The sequence below is a fragment of the Pantherophis guttatus genome, chromosome 1 (genome assembly GCF_059756535.1).
Source record: "Pantherophis guttatus breed Tessera chromosome 1, ASM5975653v1, whole genome shotgun sequence".
NCBI classification, from domain to species: Eukaryota; Metazoa; Chordata; class Lepidosauria; order Squamata; family Colubridae; genus Pantherophis; species Pantherophis guttatus.
In genome coordinates, this window is record NC_142063.1 from 321,364,110 (window position 1) to 321,385,737 (window position 21,628).

The window sequence follows — 21,628 nt, forward strand, 5'->3', positions numbered from 1 at the left end:
CTTTGCTAAACCGTGCTGGGGTGGAGATAGCACATGACGCATCTGGCCCATGGGCCACGAATTTGATAGCCCTGTTTTAAGTGCATAATAGCAATAGCAATAGCACTTAGACTTCTATACCGCTTCATAGTGCTTTTTACAGCCTTCTTTAAGCAGTTTTACAGAGTCAGCATATTGCCCCCATCAATCTGGGTCCTCATTTTACCCACCTTGGAAGGATGGAAGGCTGAGTCAACCTTGAGCCAGTGAGATTTGAACTGCCGAACTGCAGCTAGCAGTCAACTGAAGTAGCCTGCAGTACTGCACTCTAACCACTGCGCCACCTCGGCTCTTAAATAAATAAATAAAACTACTAGTACTACTGCAAGATGTAGAATATCCACTTCTTATCCAACTTAGGGTTCTTCATGCATCATCAGGCAACAGGAAGTGACATATTGAATTTGTTAGAGATGTGTGTTATACTCCAACATCTCTAGAAGATGTCACTTCACCTGATAGGCACTAAGAAGCTCATCTGCTAAATTCAGGGAGTATTTATGATGGAACTATAGTAAACTTATTGATGTGCAAAGGGGACAAAACAAAATGTTTAAAAACAACTGTCTATTTGAATGTTGTAAGTAGATCTATGGAGTGGTGCTATTTAGGATTTCAGCCATGCTGCTCTAAAACTGTCATGATATCCATTGCTACATCAGGGAGTCAGTTGTATATGTGTTTGCACATTTCATTTAACAGGATCAGTTATGACTGAGCATTTTAGGGCAACTTCCCTTACAGACACTTCATATTTCTTTAAAAAAATTGTGATTTTATAAAGCGTGCAGAAGCCAATCTATTGAGCTATTTCTTTGATGTTGTTGTAAGCAACAACAATCAGGCCACCACATTGGAAACTGAAAGATATGTCACACTTATTTGGTTGCTGTTCTACAACTAGCTCATGGGACTATTCTCCCCCCCAGAATGTTAAGAGGATTATGCAACAGTTGACTTTTTCCATGGCTGAATTGAAGATCCAAGCCGTAGGCAATGAAACTTAAGCAGGCTTCTTTGGATCGTAGAGGATGCTTGTCCAAGTTCTTCACACTACAGAGGCAAAAGGGCATGAAGCAAACAGTGAAGCACTAAAAGAATCTGGCTTCCCAATATTTTCAGGCAGAGACAACTAGAGTTTTGCCTAAGAAAGGGCATATAAGTTTAGCCTTCAGGCAGAGAAGAACCTGCTGTACAAATTGACTTTAGCACAGGGCAATGGACTAGATAGAAGCTGTCCTAAACAACTGGTTGTATAGTCTCCTAAGGGACATGGTGGCTCAGTGGCTAAGATGCTGAGCTTGTCGATCGAAAGGTTGGCAATTCAGCGGTTCGAATCCCTAGTGCCGCATAATGAGGTGAGCTCCTGTTACTTTTCCAGCTTCTGCCAACCTAGCAGTTCGAAAGCACGTAAAAAATGCAAGTAGAAAAATAGGGACCACCTTTGGTGGAAAGGTAACAGCATTCTGTGCGCCTTTGGCGTTTAGTCATGCCGGCCACATGACCACGGAGACATCTTTGGACAGCGCTGGCTCTTTGGCTTTGAAACGGAGATAAACACCACCCTCAAGAGTCGGGAATGACTAGCACATATGTATGAGGGGAACCTTTACCTTTACCTTTATAGTCTCCTAGCCAACCAACATACTTTGTATGGCAAATAAATGAAGCAAAGTAGGGCTTTATTCAATAATAAAAAGTGGATTCATATGCCAAAGGAAATAAACTATTCCTGCATCAGTTACATCTTACTCAGGTTATTGTAATGCACTTATCGTGCATCTGTCTGATAAATTAACTGCTTATAGTCTGCTCATTAGTGGCCTCTACTATCCTGGATCTTCCTCTGAAAGGTTATGCAGTTGACTGTATTAGTCTTTTCTTTGCATTTGAACTATAGAGTTTGGTATTAAATAGTTTTATTTTTATGGCATATCCCGCTTTTAATATTCTAGTTATGGACTAGACTTTTATTAAATAAAAAAATTGCACCTCTAAATAAAAGTTTATGAGCAATGAAGGCCATGTATTATCATTATTGTACTTTATATCAAATACTATTACATATGATAGTTAATGTTTGAGGACTAACACATAATAGTTAAATACTATTACATGGGGAAATGCAATGAAATTCTTTTACTCTAGAATGTAATGGCCAAACTGAAATTCATCGCTTTCAAACTCAGCCTGCATATGTATGAAATCTGAGTTTGAAAGCAATGGCAGGCAGAACACCCTGTCAAAAAAACAAATTCATGTTTATGCTGAGGATGACAATATATTTTTTTTTCAGTATTCAGCCTAATATATCGTGCATTGTAGTTTCAGAATTGGAACGAAATCTGAATTTCCCTAAAAAATTGCTCCGATCCTGGTATCATTGAAATGTCTGATTGTTTTATGATGCTTTTTCCCTGACAAGTGTGAAAATACTTTCATCATGTTTGTGTCCAAGTCATTTACTTGGAACTTCATTTGATCATATTTTTCTCCCTCTTTTAGAACTTTTGTGATTAGCTAAGGGTTGTCTTCTAACCCGAAGCCTCAAGGGGTCCCAGCTAAGGAAATAGGAAACTGCTGGAAAGATTTTGTGTTATTAGAGAGAGAAAGTTATTAGTTACTTCCATTGCTCACATGCCATGAGGGGAACAGCTTGGGCAAGGACAAATATTAATTGGCTAATTTATAGGATAGCAACAACTATCACTGGTTAGTTGGATCAGCCAACAACCTAACATTCCCTACTCAATGAACTGTTTAGAGCAGAGTATTGCTGTTGGAACAGCCTCAAAGCTACAACTTTTCAAAGCTTTCTAAGCCAATAGTGTATTATGTCACATTAGGAGGGATTCGATAATGGTATTGGATTGTATGAAACATATCAGGGGTTCACAAACACTCAAAAAGTTCATTATCTGAAACCTGAGAAGAGCAGCAGGAATTCGAACAAAGGAATCAGAGCAATTTAAAAGCTTTTTGTAAGAAGTTGATGCAGCCAAATCTCTGAAAATTGATAGAAAAGACATGAGGTTCTATAGGAAGAAAATTCTACAGATTTGATGCTGCCACGGAGAAGGCTTTAAAGCAAATAGTCCCTTTTCTTCCTTCAGAGAGTGGCATAGGGAGTAAACAAAGCTGACTGATAAAACTGATAAATCCACGTGAGACATTATAATGGCCACCTCCCTTTGCACTTTTAAGGATGCGTAAATGGAATACATCCATATCCATTCCCTGGTCCTGTTCAAGAGTGAAATCCAGCAAGTTCTGACAGGTTCTGGAGAACCAGTAGCGGAACTTTTGAGCAGTTCAGAGAACCGGTAGCGGAAATTTTGAGTAATTCAGAGAACTGGCAAATACCACCTCTGGCTGGCCCCAAAGTGGGGTGGGAATGGAGATTTTGCAGTATCCTTCCCCTGCCACACCCACCAAGCCACACCATGCCCACCAAGCCACGCCCACAGAACCGGTAGTAAAAAAAAATAGATTTCACCACTGTCCTGTTCACGTAAAATATTCAATCCAGCCAATGTGGTGCTATCGTCATATAACTCTTTCCATCAGGGGAATACTGACAAGACTTCACTGCATCACATTGTGTTGCCCGCTTCCTCATTGGCAGAAGTAAGAGTGCCTTGGTCATTGCAGCCACCTATTTAGGCACTGTATTTGGTGTGGCTAAGCTTTGGTATGAATACCAAATGGGGAATGGGGAAGCCAGGTGACATGATAGCAATGTTCCAATATCAGAGGGGCTGCCACAAAGAAGAAGGGGTCAACCTATTCTTTCAAAACACCAGAAGGCAAGACAAGAAACAATGGATGGAAACTAATCAAGGAGAGAAGCAACCTAGGACTAAGGAGAAATTTCCTCCTCATCACTGGAGGCTTTCAAGAAGAGACTGGACAGCCACTTTTCTGAAATGGAATAGGGTCTACTGCTTGAGCAGAGGGTTGGAGAAGATCATCTCTAAAGTCCCTTCCTACTATGTTATTCTGTCCCAGCAAAGCATATTGTATAAACTGGACCACTTACTTACAAAAATATTACAGGTCTATTGTTCCAACAAGCCACCACTCCTAATTCTCACAGAAACAATACCAAATACATATTATGAACTTGTAATAAATGACCTGGTTTTGTTTTCACGTCTGTCAGTTTTGGATGACTATCATCACATATATCATATAGGGTATAGAAGCAGCAATTCTATGGCATTGGATTCAAAATCATTGGATTCTTTATCGTTCTAAGAACATTATATGGAAAGTAAAGAGGATGACTTTGATGGATAGAGAGAAGATTTGTAAGGCAACAAATAGGTTTAAACCTACATGCAGTCTGTTTCTTGGTCTAGTCTATCACAAAGGGCTGACACAATAATATAAATTACAAATATGAACATTTGTCACTTCCTTGGGATCTGAGATGGATGGCAATGCAGTTTGGCTGCTGCCTGATTATGCAAACCACAGAGGCACAGAAAATATGAATTAACTCAATCAGTATGAATTTGATTCGACATTCAGGGGATTAAAATTAGAGCTTTCTATCCATGTGATGAATCCAGCCCAAAAAAACAAAAACAAAACCCCACCACAACTTTTAACACAGATGAAATATATATGACTGATCTGGTCTGGAATCATATGATAGGTAGGTCATTTAATTGCCAACTAATTGCATTTGAGCAATATGCTAAGCTTAGTTAGTATTGATCTTGGTTAAAGGTTTTGGGTGTGTTGTGTAAAATAAACCACTTGATTAATTATGATTTAATGTGGCATACAGCACCAGAAAATTTGATCTTATCTAACAACCAATTTATGGAGGTGGTTATGTAGCAGTTAAGACATTGGGTTTGTTGACTGGAAGGTTGGCAGTATGAGACCCAAGTATCATATGACAGGGTGAGCTCCTGTTCTTGTCCCAACTCCGCCCCACCTATCAGTTCAAAAGCATGCAAATGCAAGTAGATAAATAGGTACCATTTCAGTGGGAAGGTAACAGCACTCCATGCACCTTGGTGTATAGTCATGCTGGTCATATGACCATGGAAGCATCTTCAAACAACACTGATACCCTTGGTTAGGGAACAGAGATGAACACCCTCTAGAGTCGGACACAACTGGGAAGGGGAAACCTTTACCTTTTTTTAAATAACCAGCTTGATTTTCGGGTTTTATACAGGACTTTCTATAGCTGAATACCAATCTTTCTGCCCCTAATAGTTATTTAAATGGCAAGATTCTAAAAGGACAAAATGTTTATCTCTTGTTCCTTTTTAGCTCATCACTAGTATTAAAATCTCAAGTTTTTCTTCACTGAAGACAAGCAATTAGTGCGATGTCCTCGTTGTGATTTGTGATAGTTAAATTTGCAAAGTTAACTATCCACTATCAAATCTAACACTAACTTAAAGCAAGTTTGGCAGAGAAAAAAACATGACACCCAAAATAAGCAAATGCAATTGGCATGTGAAACTCATTGGCAGGCAAACCAATGTTTCATTGTTCAATGAAAGGAACAAAACTTTTTAAAATAAACATTTGGAACAATATTTTGAATTTTATTTGTAGGTTTAAAAAAGTGCTCTGCTCTTTGATAATTATTTTGGCCTGTTAAAAATGACCGTGCAAAGGCATAGTTAGCTAGATTGCAGCTAACTGCCTGGAAATTGAGTTCATCTGTTCTGAACTGACTAACAATTCTTCTGAGAGCAATAGCCAAGAACCTTTTGTCCCCATTTCTCAGTGGGATTGAAGCAACAGGCTACAAGGTGATAAATGACTCTTGAGCATTTAAGCAAACCAGCACCAGATGTTACTTTAATAATATCCTCATCTTGCTGCTTTAAACTGCATTACAGATGAAGGTCTGGATTCTAGAAGCTGCTGCAGGAGGTAACAACAGATGCCTTGCAGTGAGAGAGTCGCGTGGACGTCTCAGTTTGAAAGCTTCTAACTTTCCCAGATACATCATTCTCTCATCTGTCCTCTGCGAAAGGAGGGGAAAAAAACAACAACTGTCCAAAGGCAGAAGAATGCCCATCCTGTGAATTTCTGTAGGGTTTCCTTAAGCCAACTTTTTTCTTTTTTTCAATCATTATTTTAATCAGATAAAACTTAAAAAAGAACCCTAATACAAAAATCTATCTCAAAATGTGGGGAAACGTTCCACCCAAGGGGTGAAATGCTACCAGTTCGCACCAGATCGGATGAACCAGTAGTAAAAAAAAAGCTACTGCTTTGTTCGAACAGGTATTTCCGACGATTCAGCTGTGCCACGTGATTTAAATTCGCTAGAAAGCAGGAAATTCTGCTTTCTAGCAAATCTAAATTGTGCGGCACAGCTATTCCCTCTCTCTCTGTTTTACTTACCTTCCCAAGCGTCCTTTTTCCGGTGAAACACGCATTTGGCACACACTGTGTAGGCGCGACCAGCAAACTGGTGGCAAACCGGGGAGGATTTCACCACTGGTTCCACCCAAAAGATAAAATTAAAAAGAAAATAAAGATCTTACAAAGCTGGAAAAAAATGTAGTTTTCTTTCTTTTGAATGAAAGGAAAACTCACTGAGCGGCTTGTAGTGCAAAAGGTTTTTTTTCAATCTTAAAGAAGCAGTAGAGCAAAACAAACTAAAGTGATTAAAAAGATGAGATTTGGATAAGAACTGAGTCCAGTTTTACAGCTCAGAGCATGACGGAACCGGTAACTCCCAGCTGATTGGAAGTAGCTGCAAAAATGAGTTTTTGCTGCCTGCTCATGAAAATCAGCAAAATCAAGAAAAATCAGAAGTACACGTGGGCAATCTCCAGATCTCTTTTCTTCCAGAGAGAATTTGGCAATCTGGATCTAATATCCAACTACATTTTTAGCCCCCCCAAAAAAAGACCCTCCAATCCAGGTGGAACAGAGAAGATGCCGGAACCAGCTTGCCTCACCTCACCAAAAACCCTCATAAGCAAAAGTGCTTCCCCCCACTCAAACAACAACTAGACTGTTTTTGAGGAAGAAGACATTTCACTTCTCAATCAAAAGGCTTCATCAGTTGTGACTGGATGGTGGTGGGGAGATGGAAGGATAGGCACTTCCATCTTCTTCCTCAAAAACAGTTCAGTTTGAAAAAAGGCACTTTTGAGACAGCTATGACCTGGATGACTGAGAATCTCCATAGACCTCATAAGCAAAACTTCCTTGAGAATTTTGACTCAGATACAAGAAGATGCAATTCCAGAATATTGTTACAAGTTGCCCTTGTTTAGCGACTAACTCATTCAGTGATTATTTGTAATTACAACAGTAATGAAAAAATAACTTTGTGACCACTCCTCACATTTATGATTTTTGCAAGTCTGTAAAGCTAAGGGAAGCTGAGGTAAGATCCTAAGCATAACTCATGGTTTCACTTAGAGAATGCTTCACTTAATAACTAAATTGTTGATCTCAGTTATGGTTGCTAAATGAGGACTATCTGTATTACCCTGTTTCCCTGAAAATAAGATATTTCCTGATAATAAGCCCAATCGGGCTTTTGAGCGCATGCGCTAAAATAAGCCTCCCCCGAAAATAAGCCCTCCCCAAAAATATTTAAACGCAAAGTTGGAAATCAGGTAAGATGGCAAGAGGAGCCCCATCTTGCTCCACGTGCCCCAAAATAATAAGACCTCCCCGAAAATAAGGCCAAGCGCTTATTTCAGGGTTCAAAAGAGCCTTGGTAGCACAGTGGACTAATGCACTGTTATTAACATCTGCTGCTTGCAATTACTGCAAGTTCAAATCCCACCAGGCTCAAGGTTGACTCAGCCTTCCATCCTTTCTAAGGTAGGTAAATTGAGGACCCAGTTTGTGGGGGCAATAAGCTGACTTTGTATAAATATACAAAAAGTATGAAGGCTATTGCTTAACACATTGTAAGCCGCCCTGAGTCTCTGGAGAAGGGCGGCATATAAATTAAAGCAAAATACACACACACACACACACACACACACACACACACACACACAAGGTATCATATCAAGCCAAATGAAAATCTGCTATTGAATTCCTTACAGACAGAAATTGCCCATGTGGTCATCAAAGGAAGCAGTCCTTCAGCTTTACATTAGCTGTCAATGAAATAACTCCTTGTAAAATTGGATTGCCTACAAAAACATACAGTAGTACATGATTTCTGATTGGCTGAGAACAAGTTTTAGTGCCAAATAATGATGCAGGAGTCAGAGAAAAGGAATAACGGGCAGAGAACATAATAATCATCCACCATCACCATCTATTCTGTCATCTCTTGGATAGGTTTTCCAGGAAATGTTTCAGAACTACTGAGAACATGATTTTCGCTTTCCAAAACCAAAGTGAGTGAACTACTGTGCTGTTAGTGATTGTTTGTAGGAGTGCGTGGTTCTTGAGATTTACCAGCAAATAACATGAAAGTAAATAACAAAATTTGATTTTGACATTTTCTAGTTTATCATAAAACTATTAAAAACTTTCATGACATTTTATCAATACTTACAGATCTGTGCTTTTATTTCTCAGGAATAGGACAAATTAAAATATACTTGGCTGCAATAGTTCAGTAATTCCGTTGAAAACCAATTTTTGTTTTGCTTTGGCTTCTGTTATTCTTAAACTTGAAGCCTGGACAGAAAAGAGGGAGCTGGATTTATCGGAAACAGTGAGCTCATTCAAGCAGCTCTGCCATTCACAGCCAGCAGCAAAATTATGGAGAGCCATCAGATGGCAGCAAAGATGTACAAGCATTCTGCCTGTTGTCTAATGTTGTCTGGGTCGTTGCAACCTAGATAATGGTAGTCCTACCCAAGCCATTGTTGCCAGACATGTACCTACATCCCAGGCAATCTGAAACTCACATCTGATTAGAACATGAATCTGTTCTGTCATCAGCAGCTATATTTTAGACCTTGCCTATCTTCAGGACTAAAACATTTAGCCAACAGATGCAGCTGACTAGAGATCAAATTGCAAACAAATGGACCCTTTAGTTGAGAGCCAGTTAGGATGCCTAGGAACACTGGCAGTAGCAAACAATATTTAATCAACAGTGATACTTGTCAACGGGACTGCAATATGTACTAACTTGGCTTGTTGAAATGAACTTTGGACCAGACCCAAATGAGCATCATTCAGTAAAGGTAATTTGGGAGCAGCAGTTATTTTTTTTTTTGTTTATATCTGTTTATTGTGCTCAGACCTATCTTGTTTGGGTTTGCATTGGCTTTTGTGGTATTATGTTGTGAGCTGCCCAGAGTCAGCTGGTGTTGGGAAGTGCCCCAATGGAAATTAAATAAAAAAGGAAACCATGTGAATATGAAAAGACCAGAAGTGGATGGCATGCATTATGTAGAAAATAGAATGTACCCTAAAGGACTTTGATAACCAAGAGCAACCATCTGCTTCGGGTACATAGATAATCAGCAGTGAGTTGTCTTATTAATTAATTTCCCAACAAGAGCCCTCTAGTCTTGATGGATTTCATATCCCATAATCCTCAGGAGAGCAATTTTGAAAGGAGGGGGGAGACCTAGCTTGGCAGTAGTTTATGTGAACTTGGCTACTATAGTAAATCACATACAGAACATGAGCCAACAGTGTGAAGCAGAGGCTAAAAGGCAAATGCTATTTTTGGCTACCTGAAACTGAGCATAGAATCCAGAACTTGGGAAGTGATTGATCTATTCTATTCTGCCTAGGTTAGGCTCCACTACTGTGTCCAGTAATTCCTAAAAAAGAACATTAGACAAATTGAAGCAAGTTTAGAGGAAGACTGCAATGACTGGAAACCAAGTATTATGAGGAACAATTAAATGAACTAGGTGCACATAGCTTTGGGGGGGGGAGGGAAATATGATAGCAATTCTAGATTGGATGGCAAATAAATGAAATGAAATGAAAGGCTTACTGTATAGGAGATGGATAAAATGTCCAATGTTGCCCTGGAGTGGAGACCAGGAGCAAAGCAAGTAGATTGAGGTTAAACTTTAGGAAGAGTTTCCTGAGGGTGAAAACTATCATTCAGTGAAATAGTTTCATTGGCAAGGTAGCATTTTCCCCTTCACTGAATATCGCCAAACAGAAGCCATCAAAAAGGCGTTAGCAAACCTGGCACCAAGCAGGATTGGACTAGATGACTTCGGAAGTAATTCCAAATATGATTCTGTTGATTCTGTAATTATTCAGTGCTTTAGTTTGCCTTTCTCCAGTATGTACATGATAAATGCAAGCCATTGAGGAATTTAAAGTCCCCTATACAGATGTTCTATCCCTTGAGCCTGTATTAGATGAATATTGGATCGCATGCATTTCATGTCCTGTGTGGGTTTTGTTATAAAACCAAATAGGACCTTTAGTGGGGCAATCATACTCTTTCTTAGGGTAGTTATGTGGGGATGTGTCCAAAGAAATGGAAGGGCATGTGACAGGACAAGGGAATTATATGTATAATCAATAAAGTTGATATGTACAGAATAAGAATCAGACCGTGCATAAAATCTGTATCCAACCGCAATGACACTAAAATGGCAACATGTGTGGTGACATTACACAAATGCCACCATTATGTACTTGTATCCTGATGTCTGATGAAACATACATTTTAACATTTGCATGAACTATTATTGATTTATAATACATTCTTTTGTTTCTCCTCCATTGATTTCCAATCCCATTTCAGTCTCAGTTTCTTTAGCACTAACATGAAACTTTAATTTATCCCAAATCTGCAGCATCTAAAGAGAACACCGGGCATAAACAAAATTTGGCTTCAGGACATGTATTTCTACTGCAACTCTTATTTGATGGCCCCTTCAGGAGTATAGTCAACGTTTCACAGCTTTGATACCCTCTAGATTTCCAGATGCATCTCAAGTTCCTGAATTTTAATAATGGCTATTGTTAATCTTGAGATAGAAGTTCACATGTCTGGAAAGAATCCAACTTGATGATGATTTGTATAGATAATGCCTCTCCTTTCCAAGTTCTCCATTGTACTAACTATGTTTTGTGAAACCATCCAATGAGTATTTTCTTGTTTTCCCTTTTAAGATGAATAGAGCATAACAATCAGCCTTATTCAAGATCCGATTATGGTTCCACCTGGTCCAATATTATTTACATCAGTGACTTTTTTATAGTATGGTGGCATTGGTTTAGCTCATTTGCAACCTGTTTTGTTAATTTATGGTGCAACGTATTGTGAAGCTGGGCTTGCCAAATAAATGGACACAACCAAATAAATGAACACAGCAAAGATAGCTCTATGGATTTCAAACAAAGTTGTTGCCCATCCCCACCCAACTACATCTGGGTTCTATGGATTGCAAATATGTGGGGGGGGGGAGTTTAACATGGAGCCCAGGTGCTTTCTTTTAGATCAGAAAACAAAAGGTAAAATATTAACTCTCTCCACTTGAACTTCACCATCACCTTCTCTTGTTAAAACATTAATAGATTGGACATGGCGGGTCAGGTTTTTGATTTTTTAAAATTATCTTGCCTTTTCCCCCTTGTTCTGGTTTTATTATTGTTGTGAGCTGTCCAGAATTATGCTTTACAAAATGGGTACCCATATATATCTAATCAACCAATCATGGAAATAGGATTGTGGATCTAATCCATTAATGTAGCTGACAATTCTCACCAATGCTACAATAAGCAGATATTGACACAATGCCATAATAATGACATCACAATCCTGATGACAACTATTGATGTTTTGGTAATGGGAACAAGTCCAATATTAAATACTGCCTTAGTGGCCATTTTCAGATATTCTGTTGGAGTAAAAGTCAATACTTAAACAGATAGAAACTTTTATTCATGATCATTGATCAATACAAGGCTAACCAATCCGGACTTTACCCATTTTATTTGAATTGTCCTGGGTCCTGAACTATTACTGTATTTTCTGCCTAATCCTTCTTATTAGAACTGAAGTCCTATCACCCTGTTTTATTCCTCTGACTGATGGCATCTTCTGCTATCTGAACAATATACTACATGACAGAAGCCTATCTTAAACAAACAAACAAACAAAAATTCAGACATCTGATTTCATTTTATGTAGAATTCATGGTAATCAAGGTGATTTGCAGTGATGCAGTACTCAAATAACATTAGACAAGAAGACAGTACAAATGGCTAGCGTTCTTCAAGGGGAATTGTTGATTAGATTGTTCTAATTCTTCAGAGAAACATATCCCATCAGAACCAACACTACTAATTTATTACAGATACATTGATCTTCTATTGCTCTGAAGGCCCTTGCAGAATAGTGGGTCATTATTGCTTGTAACAACTGTCATCTTTGTTTTTGTTCCTACATTGTGAAACTTGGAGAGAGTTGTTGGAGGCATCATATGTTTCTGTTTCCATTGTTGATGAGCCTGGGTTGCTGACACTTGACCTTGAATTCCTGATCAAAAAACAAGCAATGCCCCATTGTAAGGAGGTAACACTTCCTGCATAAAATGTTCCAATAGATTCAAGCATAATACTCTACTTTGGGGGATTTTATACCTTTTTTCATTTATTTATTAAATCAGAATAAAATTAAAACTAAAACCCTGTAAAAGAAGAAGTTTGAAACTTAGAGAAGGAACAGGAACTTGAAAAGTTTTGTTCTAATCATCTATGGCAACTAGATTAAAAATAAATAAAATAATGTATTGATATCACATTCTTCTCTTATATTTTCTCCCTGTTAGCCTTATTGCAGAGGGCTACTATATAAGAATTTAGATGATGACTAGATGACAGCAAAAAGATAAATAAAAATCTAACTTTGCAGTTGTCTAGTGGTCATCTGGATTTTTACAGACCAGATATAGTTGTCTTGCAATAGAGTACCATTTTTGTCAAATTTGTATATAAAAAGGAAGGCAAAATCAGCTCATGACATTTTTCTGCAGATCCCAGATCTCTACAATAACTTTTCTTAATAGTATCCATCAGGAATGGTAAACAACAATTCTCATATTTTTCAAGACTATAGGAATTGGAAATTTTAATTATAAGAGCCGTGGTGGCACAGCGGTTACAGTGTAGTATTGCAGGCTACTTCTGCTGATTACTGGCTGCCAGCAGTTTTGCAGATGGAATCTCACCAGACTCAAGGTTGACTCAGACTTCCATCCTTCCGAGGTGGGTAAAATGAGGACCCAGATTGTTGGGGGCAATATGCGGACTCTGTAAACCGCTTAGAGAGGGCTAGAAAGCACTATAAAGCAGTATATAAGTCTAAGTGCTATTGCTATTGTTGCCAAATATACAAAAACAAAAGGTTGAAGATCTATAAATATGAACTGAGACATCTATTCACCATCCCTTTCAAATTCTTCTATATAATTTTGATGTCTATGCGTAAAAGCTCTTTAGGTTCACAACTCCTAGAACACAAATTATTTCTCTATGAGAACAAGAAGAAATATTAAGCATTTGCTGTTTTCAGATATGGAACATACCTTAGGCACTACGGTATATTAAAATTCTGGAAAAAGCAATAAGCAGACTTGATTTATGTGTATTTAGACATGTATTTAAATGTGTGTGTATGTGTATGCTACAATGTCACCTCAAATATATGTATGGATTTCAATAGCTACATCTAGATATTATTTTAAGTAAGGGAGAATTATTTTGGCCGCTTTCTCTCTTTCTTGGGTGGTATTTTCTCCCTCTGGTTGACTGAATATGATATCTTCCCTCTGGCTTATTCAGCTTTCCTGGCATGTCATCTGCAGCAAGCAGAATAATCCATAGCTGCACGTATTCCTCCTTCACTGAAGTCTTTTCCAGAACATCTGATCACCTCCACTTCAAGAGCTTTCCTCCAGGCTGTCCTGTAACTAGCCAGAATTCTTCAACAGCCAATGCTTTCTAGAAGCATTTTGCTTTTCCAGCCATTACCACCCTCCTCCTCCTTCCCCAAAGTTTTCCCTTTCAACTCCCACCTTCCTCTTTCTCCTTTCAAACACAACAATACTCCCCTATTCCTACTGAAATATGCTGCCTCTTCTACTCTCAGGTCTGCTATCAGCTTTAAAAAAAGCATGTCTATCTAGTGTCAACTTGCAAAGCATCCCTGGCCTGCTCTTGAGTTGCCATAGGCAAGGAGGATGGGAAAATGGCAAAGCAGCACGGCAGCCATAAACAAAAGCATGTTCCAGACATATCTCTCTCAAGGCTGTCTCCCAGGGTTAGCCATAGTAGCTGGAGGGGGATGATCTTTACAACCCACGAAATTGCTCTGTTGGTGAATGTGACTGATGACACACCCTGGGGGGAGTGGGGAAACAGGGTCAAGTCTGGGCTGTAAATTACATGGGGTTAGAGTTGGCTTCACTTGTAACATGCCAACATGAAGCTCCTAATAATGGCTCGAGGCTCATGATTTAATTAGGGCATCCGTCGGAATCCTGACAGCAAGCCAACTCTGACCCCACATAATTTATGGCCCAGACTTGATCCTGTTTCCCCCCTATCCCCTGGGTGTGTCATCAGTCACATTCACCAATGGAGCAATATACATATATACATATATAACTTTTGATAAACCAGTTTGCACATCTCTTATTCATTGCTCTCAGCAACGTTTCCTTGTGCATTTACTCTGCTGGTTGGTAACACAACAACAATAACCTTAACACATATGTGACAGGATAGATGAGAATCATGTGTGACTGATGTTGTGACACACTCCCTTTATTAAGATTTGAGGTGATTTTTCCATCAGTCTTCTACTGGTCATACTGGTATTTGCATGGCAAGTTGAGATATCTGAGATATTTCTCTAGCTAGATAGAAAATCTGCAGTTTAGTGCTAATGATTTGATGCAATACTACTTGGTAGTATTGAACAATAACAATAACGGTACAATAATTTGGTACAATACAATAACTACAATAAAGTAATCAAGGCTAAAGTTAATCAAGCTCCGGGTGTTATGCAAATTCATTAATTAGCTCTTTCAGTGCCCTGCTTAGGCATTAACTATGTGACTGTAGCTGCTGTGTGATGAGGTGCAAGGGCAATCTTGAGAAATTTACAATCTCAGTTCCACAAAGGAAAACTGTAAAGACACAAAAGCATCTTTAGCCCTTTCAAACCTAACCTATTAAATATGGCGTGAGTTTTTAAAAGTTTATTAAGCTTTAAAAATACATTACAGCTAACATTTAAAAAAAACATTATATGTAATAGCAATAGCATTTAGACTTATATACCACTTCACAGTGCTTTCCAGCCCTCTCTAAGCGGTTTACAGAGTCAACATATTGCCCCCCAAAAATCTGGGTCCTCGGAAGGATGGAAGGCTGATTCAACCTTGAGCCTGGTGAAATTCGATTTGCCAAATTGCAGGCTGATGGCAGTCAGCAGAAATAGCTTGCAGTTCTGCATACTAACCACTGCACCACCGCGGCTCATAATAATATGATAAACTAAATAACAAAATTATTATTATTACTGTGTATAAAATTATTACAGTATTTTAAAAGATAAAATACTTTTTTTATAGGGGGGAAAAGGAGAAAGAAAAGAATCCCTCTTCTAAGCTATGGAGAAGGGGGGAAAGGGTAAAGAGAGGAAAAATACACAGAACTTCTAAAATGCAAATCATTGAATATTTTAACCAGGGATGAAAACAGCTAAATGGAATTATATTGCCAAAGACTAGAATACTAGAATTCTAGAATTCCACATACAAAGAAAGAAAGGAAGACGGGGCTGAAATGAGAGGGAGGAAAGACAGGCCTTGACAGTCAGTGGAGATTCCAACTGTGGGAGACCCAATCAAAACTGGGAGAAGAAGAGGTGGTGGGTGATGTCGGGGTACATCCAGGGGTGAAATGTAAAATTTGTTACTACTGGTTCTGTGGGCGTGGCTTGGTGGTGGTGGTGGTAATGTGACTGGGTGGGCGTGGCCAACGTTTTTTTTTTTAACTTTTCAAAGCATTTTTTCTAATGCTTTGAAAAGCCTCTCTGCCGATCAGGCAACTCAGCTGGGATTGTCAGAGAGGCTTTTTAAAAAATGCTTTGAAAAGCCTCTGACGATCCCAGCTGAGCCGTGCGATCATCAGAGGTTTTTCTTTTTACTTTTAAAAGCATTTTTTCATTGGAAGAGGTTGTAGAAAAAATGCTTTTAAAAGTAAAAAAAAAAGGCCTCTGATGATTGTGCGGCTCAGCTGGGCATGGCGGGGGGTGGGCGCAGGGATTTTTGCTACCGGTTCTCTGAACCACCCGCCGCCATCACTACCGGATTGGGCTGCCGCTATCCAGTCCGAACTGGGAGCATTTCACCCCTGGGTACATCCTGGTGGTGGAAGTTCCCTGGAAGTCATAGGGCAACAATAAATATAGTAGTGATAGGCTGTGGTCCTAAGAATCCACCAGCCTAGAAGAAAGACAGAGGAAAGTGGTTAGCATAGCAATAGCATTTAGACTTGCAGTATATACCACTTCACGGTGTTTTACTGCATTCTCTTAGTATTTTCCAGAGTCAGCATATTGCTGCCAACAATCTGGGCCCTCATTTTACCGACCTTGGAAGAATGGAAGATTGATTCAACCTTGAGCCACTCAGGATCAAACTCCTGGCAGTGGGCAGAGTTAGCCTGCAATACTGCATTCTAATCACTACCCCATTACAGTTCCTACATCCCCTACCCTTAGGAGTGCCAAGTAGCTGAGGGAGAAGTACTTAGTGATGTGTAGGACTGGGGTCTCATGATAGAGCTGAATCTAGCATGGAGAATAAAAGTCAGGTTGGGAAGAATAGTAAAGCAGAAGATAGAATAAGGTTAAAGAAAATAAACCAGAGTTTAGAAGATTAAAATAAGCTTTAAAAATATTAGAATTAGGATAAAAATGTTGATTGCAAATTGGAAGGTGACAAGTGGTCCTTTTTTGCAATGAAAAGCATTTTAATAGTAAAACATTTTCTAAATTCATTCATTCATTCAATTGGAATGAAAACCAAATGGAATTGATGTACAGGCACCCTTCTTCAGATCTGTATCATCCTGATCCCATACTTACATCATTATCTCTCTCCATACTTTTCTGTCTTTGCACACGTCCTATCATTGCTTTACACTCTTTTGTTTTCTAAATCTATTTTGAGCAATTGATCAATTATGAACTTTTAAGTCATTGCTAGCTCTTAGTGACCACCTAGATTTTCTCCAGGACTATCTGTCCCTAATCTGGTCTTTCAGGTCTTCCAATAATGTATTCATCTCCACTATAAAAATCTATTTTTAATTATCGCATTAACTGTATCCAATATTTTTACTTTCTTTTTCCTTTCAGTCCATTCATTCATTCTTTATTTGTTTTGCAATTCAGTTTTCATCTATTCTGTCCATATGTCCAAACCATCTCAATATAATTTTATTTTATTTTAATAAAAGATATCAAATAAATAAAAAGATAAGGAAATAAACATACTTCTTTTATAATGGTTGCTTAGTTTTTTATACAATTCATATTCATCACATATTCAATCTTTTTTTTAAACTCAGATACATTTTAAGTATACACACCTTCTGTAAGTAAACCACTTTGTTATTTTAATATTTCTCTAGTTACACAGGCAACCTTATAATACTTCCACATTTTCACAGCATACATTATTCCCTTTTCATCAATTTTCCTGGACAGTAACATTTGTAGCGCTCATTTCAGTTCCATTCATCAACATATAATTGTATTTCTCATATACATGTCTAAAATACTTCTTCCATCATTTCCTTGCTTCAGTTTCTTCCCAAATAATGTAATCACTTTTATTTTTAATTTAATTTGCTTTGCTGAAAGCTTTTTATTTTTCCCTCTTCCAGATAAATGTTCCTTTTCGTCAAAATTATGATGCATTTTCTTGGTCTTTTTTAATCTTAACCATTTCTTGTAATTTCTTTTTGCAAATAGATTTCCCCCTCTCTAGACATTAAATAATATCTTTCTCTCAACTTCATATTTTTTTACTGCAATCATCTTGTTATAGGTATTTTTTTCCTTCAGTCACTGCCCCTTTGACTTTATTATTCCACAAAATATTCTTTTTCATATTTCTCATACTTAATCTATTTCTGTAGCACTCTGTAACAGAATTCTTTTCAGTTCTAAGTAGTTTCCACCTATTTTCTCTAGGTCTACTTTTCATTCATTCTGTTTGGAGATTGACTTATCATCTAATATTTTTTTCATATATGACTCATTTTTCTCTTTTTGCTGGCATGTTACTTTCATTCTAACCCCACCTCCCTTTTCCTATGTCCTCTCTATGGTCTATCCCAAATTCAAAATCTCTCTATTCCTCTCAACTTTTTCTCATTAAAAAAGTGTATGTTTTTATATTTACACTCATCCCTTTGCTATATGTACATATTAGATTTAAATTTGACTTATGTATTTAATTTGTACATTCATCAACCATGATTCTCATTCATTTGGGATTTTTTGAATGTTCCCTTTTTTGTATTTTTGTGCTGTTTTCACTCACCTATTCATGTTACCTAGCTGATCAGCCCTGATTGTGTTCATTCAGAATTTTGCAGTTTTTTTCTCCTAACTCATCTCTGCTTTTGCCAGCAGAATATCTGGAATGTCTGGAAATGTCACCATTCACTGAAGTCTAACATGTAAAGTGTACTTGTAACCAGGCTATGGATTCTTACTTTTATCAACACCCTGAACAACCTAGATGACAGCAATTTATATATTTTTTTTAACCTATGGTTTAGTCCTTTATTCATAATTAAAGCCAACCTTTCATTTTTCTGCAAGTATTTTGCAAGTACTTTATTTCACACAATCTATGTGACTATCTTCATTTAGAACTACCTTTCTCTTTTTCTTAGTTTCACAGACACAGAACATATTTTTTCTTTCATTTCATTCATTAATAGATTATGTTTGGTTTTTCATTTCATTTCATTTATTTATTGGATGTTGTCAACACTGATTCCAAAATAACTTTGGGTGCTTAGAGTCTTCTTATGTCTCAAGCTGCACTTTTCCTTATAATATAGATGCTACCATATGGGGCCGCCAAGATTGATAAATCAAGATCAATTTTATAATTTTTTAGCAAGGTAGAGTTGTAGACCAGGTTAGGAATTTCAATCATACAGTACCTATGCCACATGCAGTACTACCAATCACTTTGACATTATTGCCAGTGTGCCATATCTTCCTCCAAAATCTAATTTTAGTTGAAGCACACTCATGCTGTTTTATGCAGTCTAGGATCTCTAGTTTAGTGCCAACTAAGCATTGCCCCCTACTAGGAGGTATATGCAATATACTGATGTCAACTCAAGATACTTTCACAGTTCCGAGAGAAACAAGGAAAGTGATCTTTTGCAGGATTTTTTGGAACACAGTTTCAATCATAGAGTATTAAGTGAAAATAAGAATATTTTAAGGAAGCAGGAATTAGAAGTTGATTAGGGAGGGCACTCACACCACAGGCACTGGAGTACAAGACGGGTGAGATGGGGCGAGGCAGGCAAGTTGTAGTAGCAGCAGCCTTGGGCAGATGGTAGGAGCAAGGAAGACAAACAAACAAAAAAAAAAGGCAAAGGTGCTAGAATAGGAAACACAGTAATGGGCTAAAGGGATTTAGAAGGCATCTTGGCCAGGACCCGCTTAGATGGTACCACTGGTATATACCGGGATAGCTGAGAAGAGAGAAAGAAATCTCAAACAAGAGCCTAGTGGGATGCTGGAAGTTCAAAGGCGAATCTATAGGAGCCCGCCATCCAGCCTCAGGCCAGCCCAGTAGTCCTTATAAGGGAAGGCGGCAGCCGCAGCGGCAGCCGCGACGACGGAGGTGCAGGGTTGCGCTGGAGGTGGTGCTGAAAGGACAGCTCCCGTCCCTCCCCTTCTCCCTCCCCCTTTGGAGCTGAGCGGCGGGTGCTGCCTGCAGAACGCGCCGCCTTGCCCAGCACAGCCGCCGCTGGAGCCTCAGCAGCGGCAGCAGGAGCCGGAGCAGCAGCCATGAGCCAGGCAACCGCCGCCTCTCTTTCAGCAGCACAAGTAGCCGCCGCGTCCGCTCCCGCCTCCCGCGGGGATCCCCAGCAGCCGTCCGCCGCCGCCGCCGCCGCCGCCGCCCGCGTCTCTCCCAGCTCGGCGGGACCATGAAGCGGCAAAACGTCCGGACTCTGGCCCTGATCATCTGCACCTTCACTTACCTGCTGGTGGGCGCCGCCGTCTTCGACGCCCTGGAGTCCGAGGCGGAGACGGCCGACCGGACTAAGCTGGAGCAGAAGCAGCTGGAGCTCAAGAGCAAGTACAACCTCTCCGAGGCCAACTACTGTGAGCTGGAAGGGGTGGTGCTGAAGCTGAAGCCCCACAAGGCCGGCGTCCAGTGGAAGTTCGCCGGCTCCTTTTACTTCGCCATCACCGTCATCACTACCATAGGTAAGGCGGTGGGCAGCTGGGCTCCGGCAGCGCCTTTCGCTGCGGCCTCAGGGCGCTTTCCGCCCGGCTTAAATTCCGCCCCCTCCTCCCCAGCCCACCAGGCACCCGCATCTTCCGCCTTCCCATTTGCAGTTTGTCTCCTGCTTTTGTGTGTGTGCCGGACCTTTTGGCTGGTTTAGGAGTCTCTTCCTGTTCTCACGAGCAGGCTGGAGCGGATCAGCCCAGGAGAAGAGTTCGGCAACTTTATTCTGGGGAAAGAGACGATCCAAGAATAGAAATTGGGTCCCCCTTGTTCTCAGATAGGTCACTACTTTTGGGGGGCGGCAGAGTGGGTGATATCTTGCTTCCTTCTAGCCTCCCCAAAGCTGGCTTACTACTGTCCCATCAACCCAGCACATCCGCTCTTTTACTCCCTGGGTGTGATGGCTGTTTTGGTCCTAGAGTACGCCGCCTGTGAATAGTTTTCTCTAGGTAGCTCTGAAGCGCCTGACTACATCCTGTGCCTCCTTTCCTGCTCTATCCCGCATTCTCGCCCCTGGTTTTCTTCCGTTGCTTTTGCGCTCCCCCATCCCCCCCCCGGGGAGGAGCAGTCGGGGAGGCTCACTCGGGAAGGCATCCCGTTCCTCGGCGGTGCCTGGGCATCTCAGATTCTCTCTCTCTCGTGCTCTTCAAGTCAAGCCGTTACCCGCGAACGGCCTTGGGGCTCCCCTCCCCTCTCTTCTCCAGGCTCCCCAGTCTGGCTGTGGAAGAGTGTGCGCGTGTGTGAAGCCTGCAGTGCATGCTAAAGCAGGGGGAACAATGGAGACAAAAGATTTTCCACCGAAAGCACAGCCTTTCACTCTTCTTTTCCCCCACCCCGAATTTGTTTAGCCCGAGAGCGAGTGCGCCATATCTGAAGGCGTGTTGCGGGTTTCGGGTTATAATCCGTTGTAGCAGCTGCCAGTTGTGGGGCGTGGGGGGGGGGAGGAGGAGGAGGAGGAGAATACCTGTGGGGGGAAATTATCTAAAGGGTTCCAAGTCAGGAGCAAAGCTCAGCTTCCCCCCCCACACCCCCAAAAAACCCCTTCTTGGGCTGGGTAACTCCTTGGGCTAAAGAGATGAGAAAAACCACTGCATTTCAACCACATCCCTAAACTAGGCCCA

At 40.0% G+C, this 21,628-nt stretch overlaps 1 protein-coding gene and 1 long non-coding RNA gene across 2 annotated transcripts in view; one reads left to right on the top strand and one right to left on the bottom strand.

Moving 5' to 3' along the window:
* Positions 1-5,856: 5,856 nt before the first annotated feature.
* LOC148116963 (uncharacterized) lies at positions 5,857-21,291 on the bottom strand. The gene is made up of 3 exons (XR_015731604.1): positions 20,257-21,291; positions 6,424-6,519; positions 5,857-6,040 (listed from the first exon to the last, which is right to left on the bottom strand). It is a non-coding gene; the product is annotated as an uncharacterized LOC148116963 (long non-coding RNA).
* Positions 19,997-21,628, top strand: part of KCNK3 (potassium two pore domain channel subfamily K member 3) — a 118,978-nt gene continuing 117,346 nt past the window's right edge. Inside the window, exon 1 of the mRNA XM_034421233.3 lies at positions 19,997-20,485. Within this exon, the coding sequence (XP_034277124.1) occupies positions 20,203-20,485 (283 nt within the window). The 5' untranslated portion in view covers positions 19,997-20,202. The remainder of the gene's footprint in view (positions 20,486-21,628) is intronic.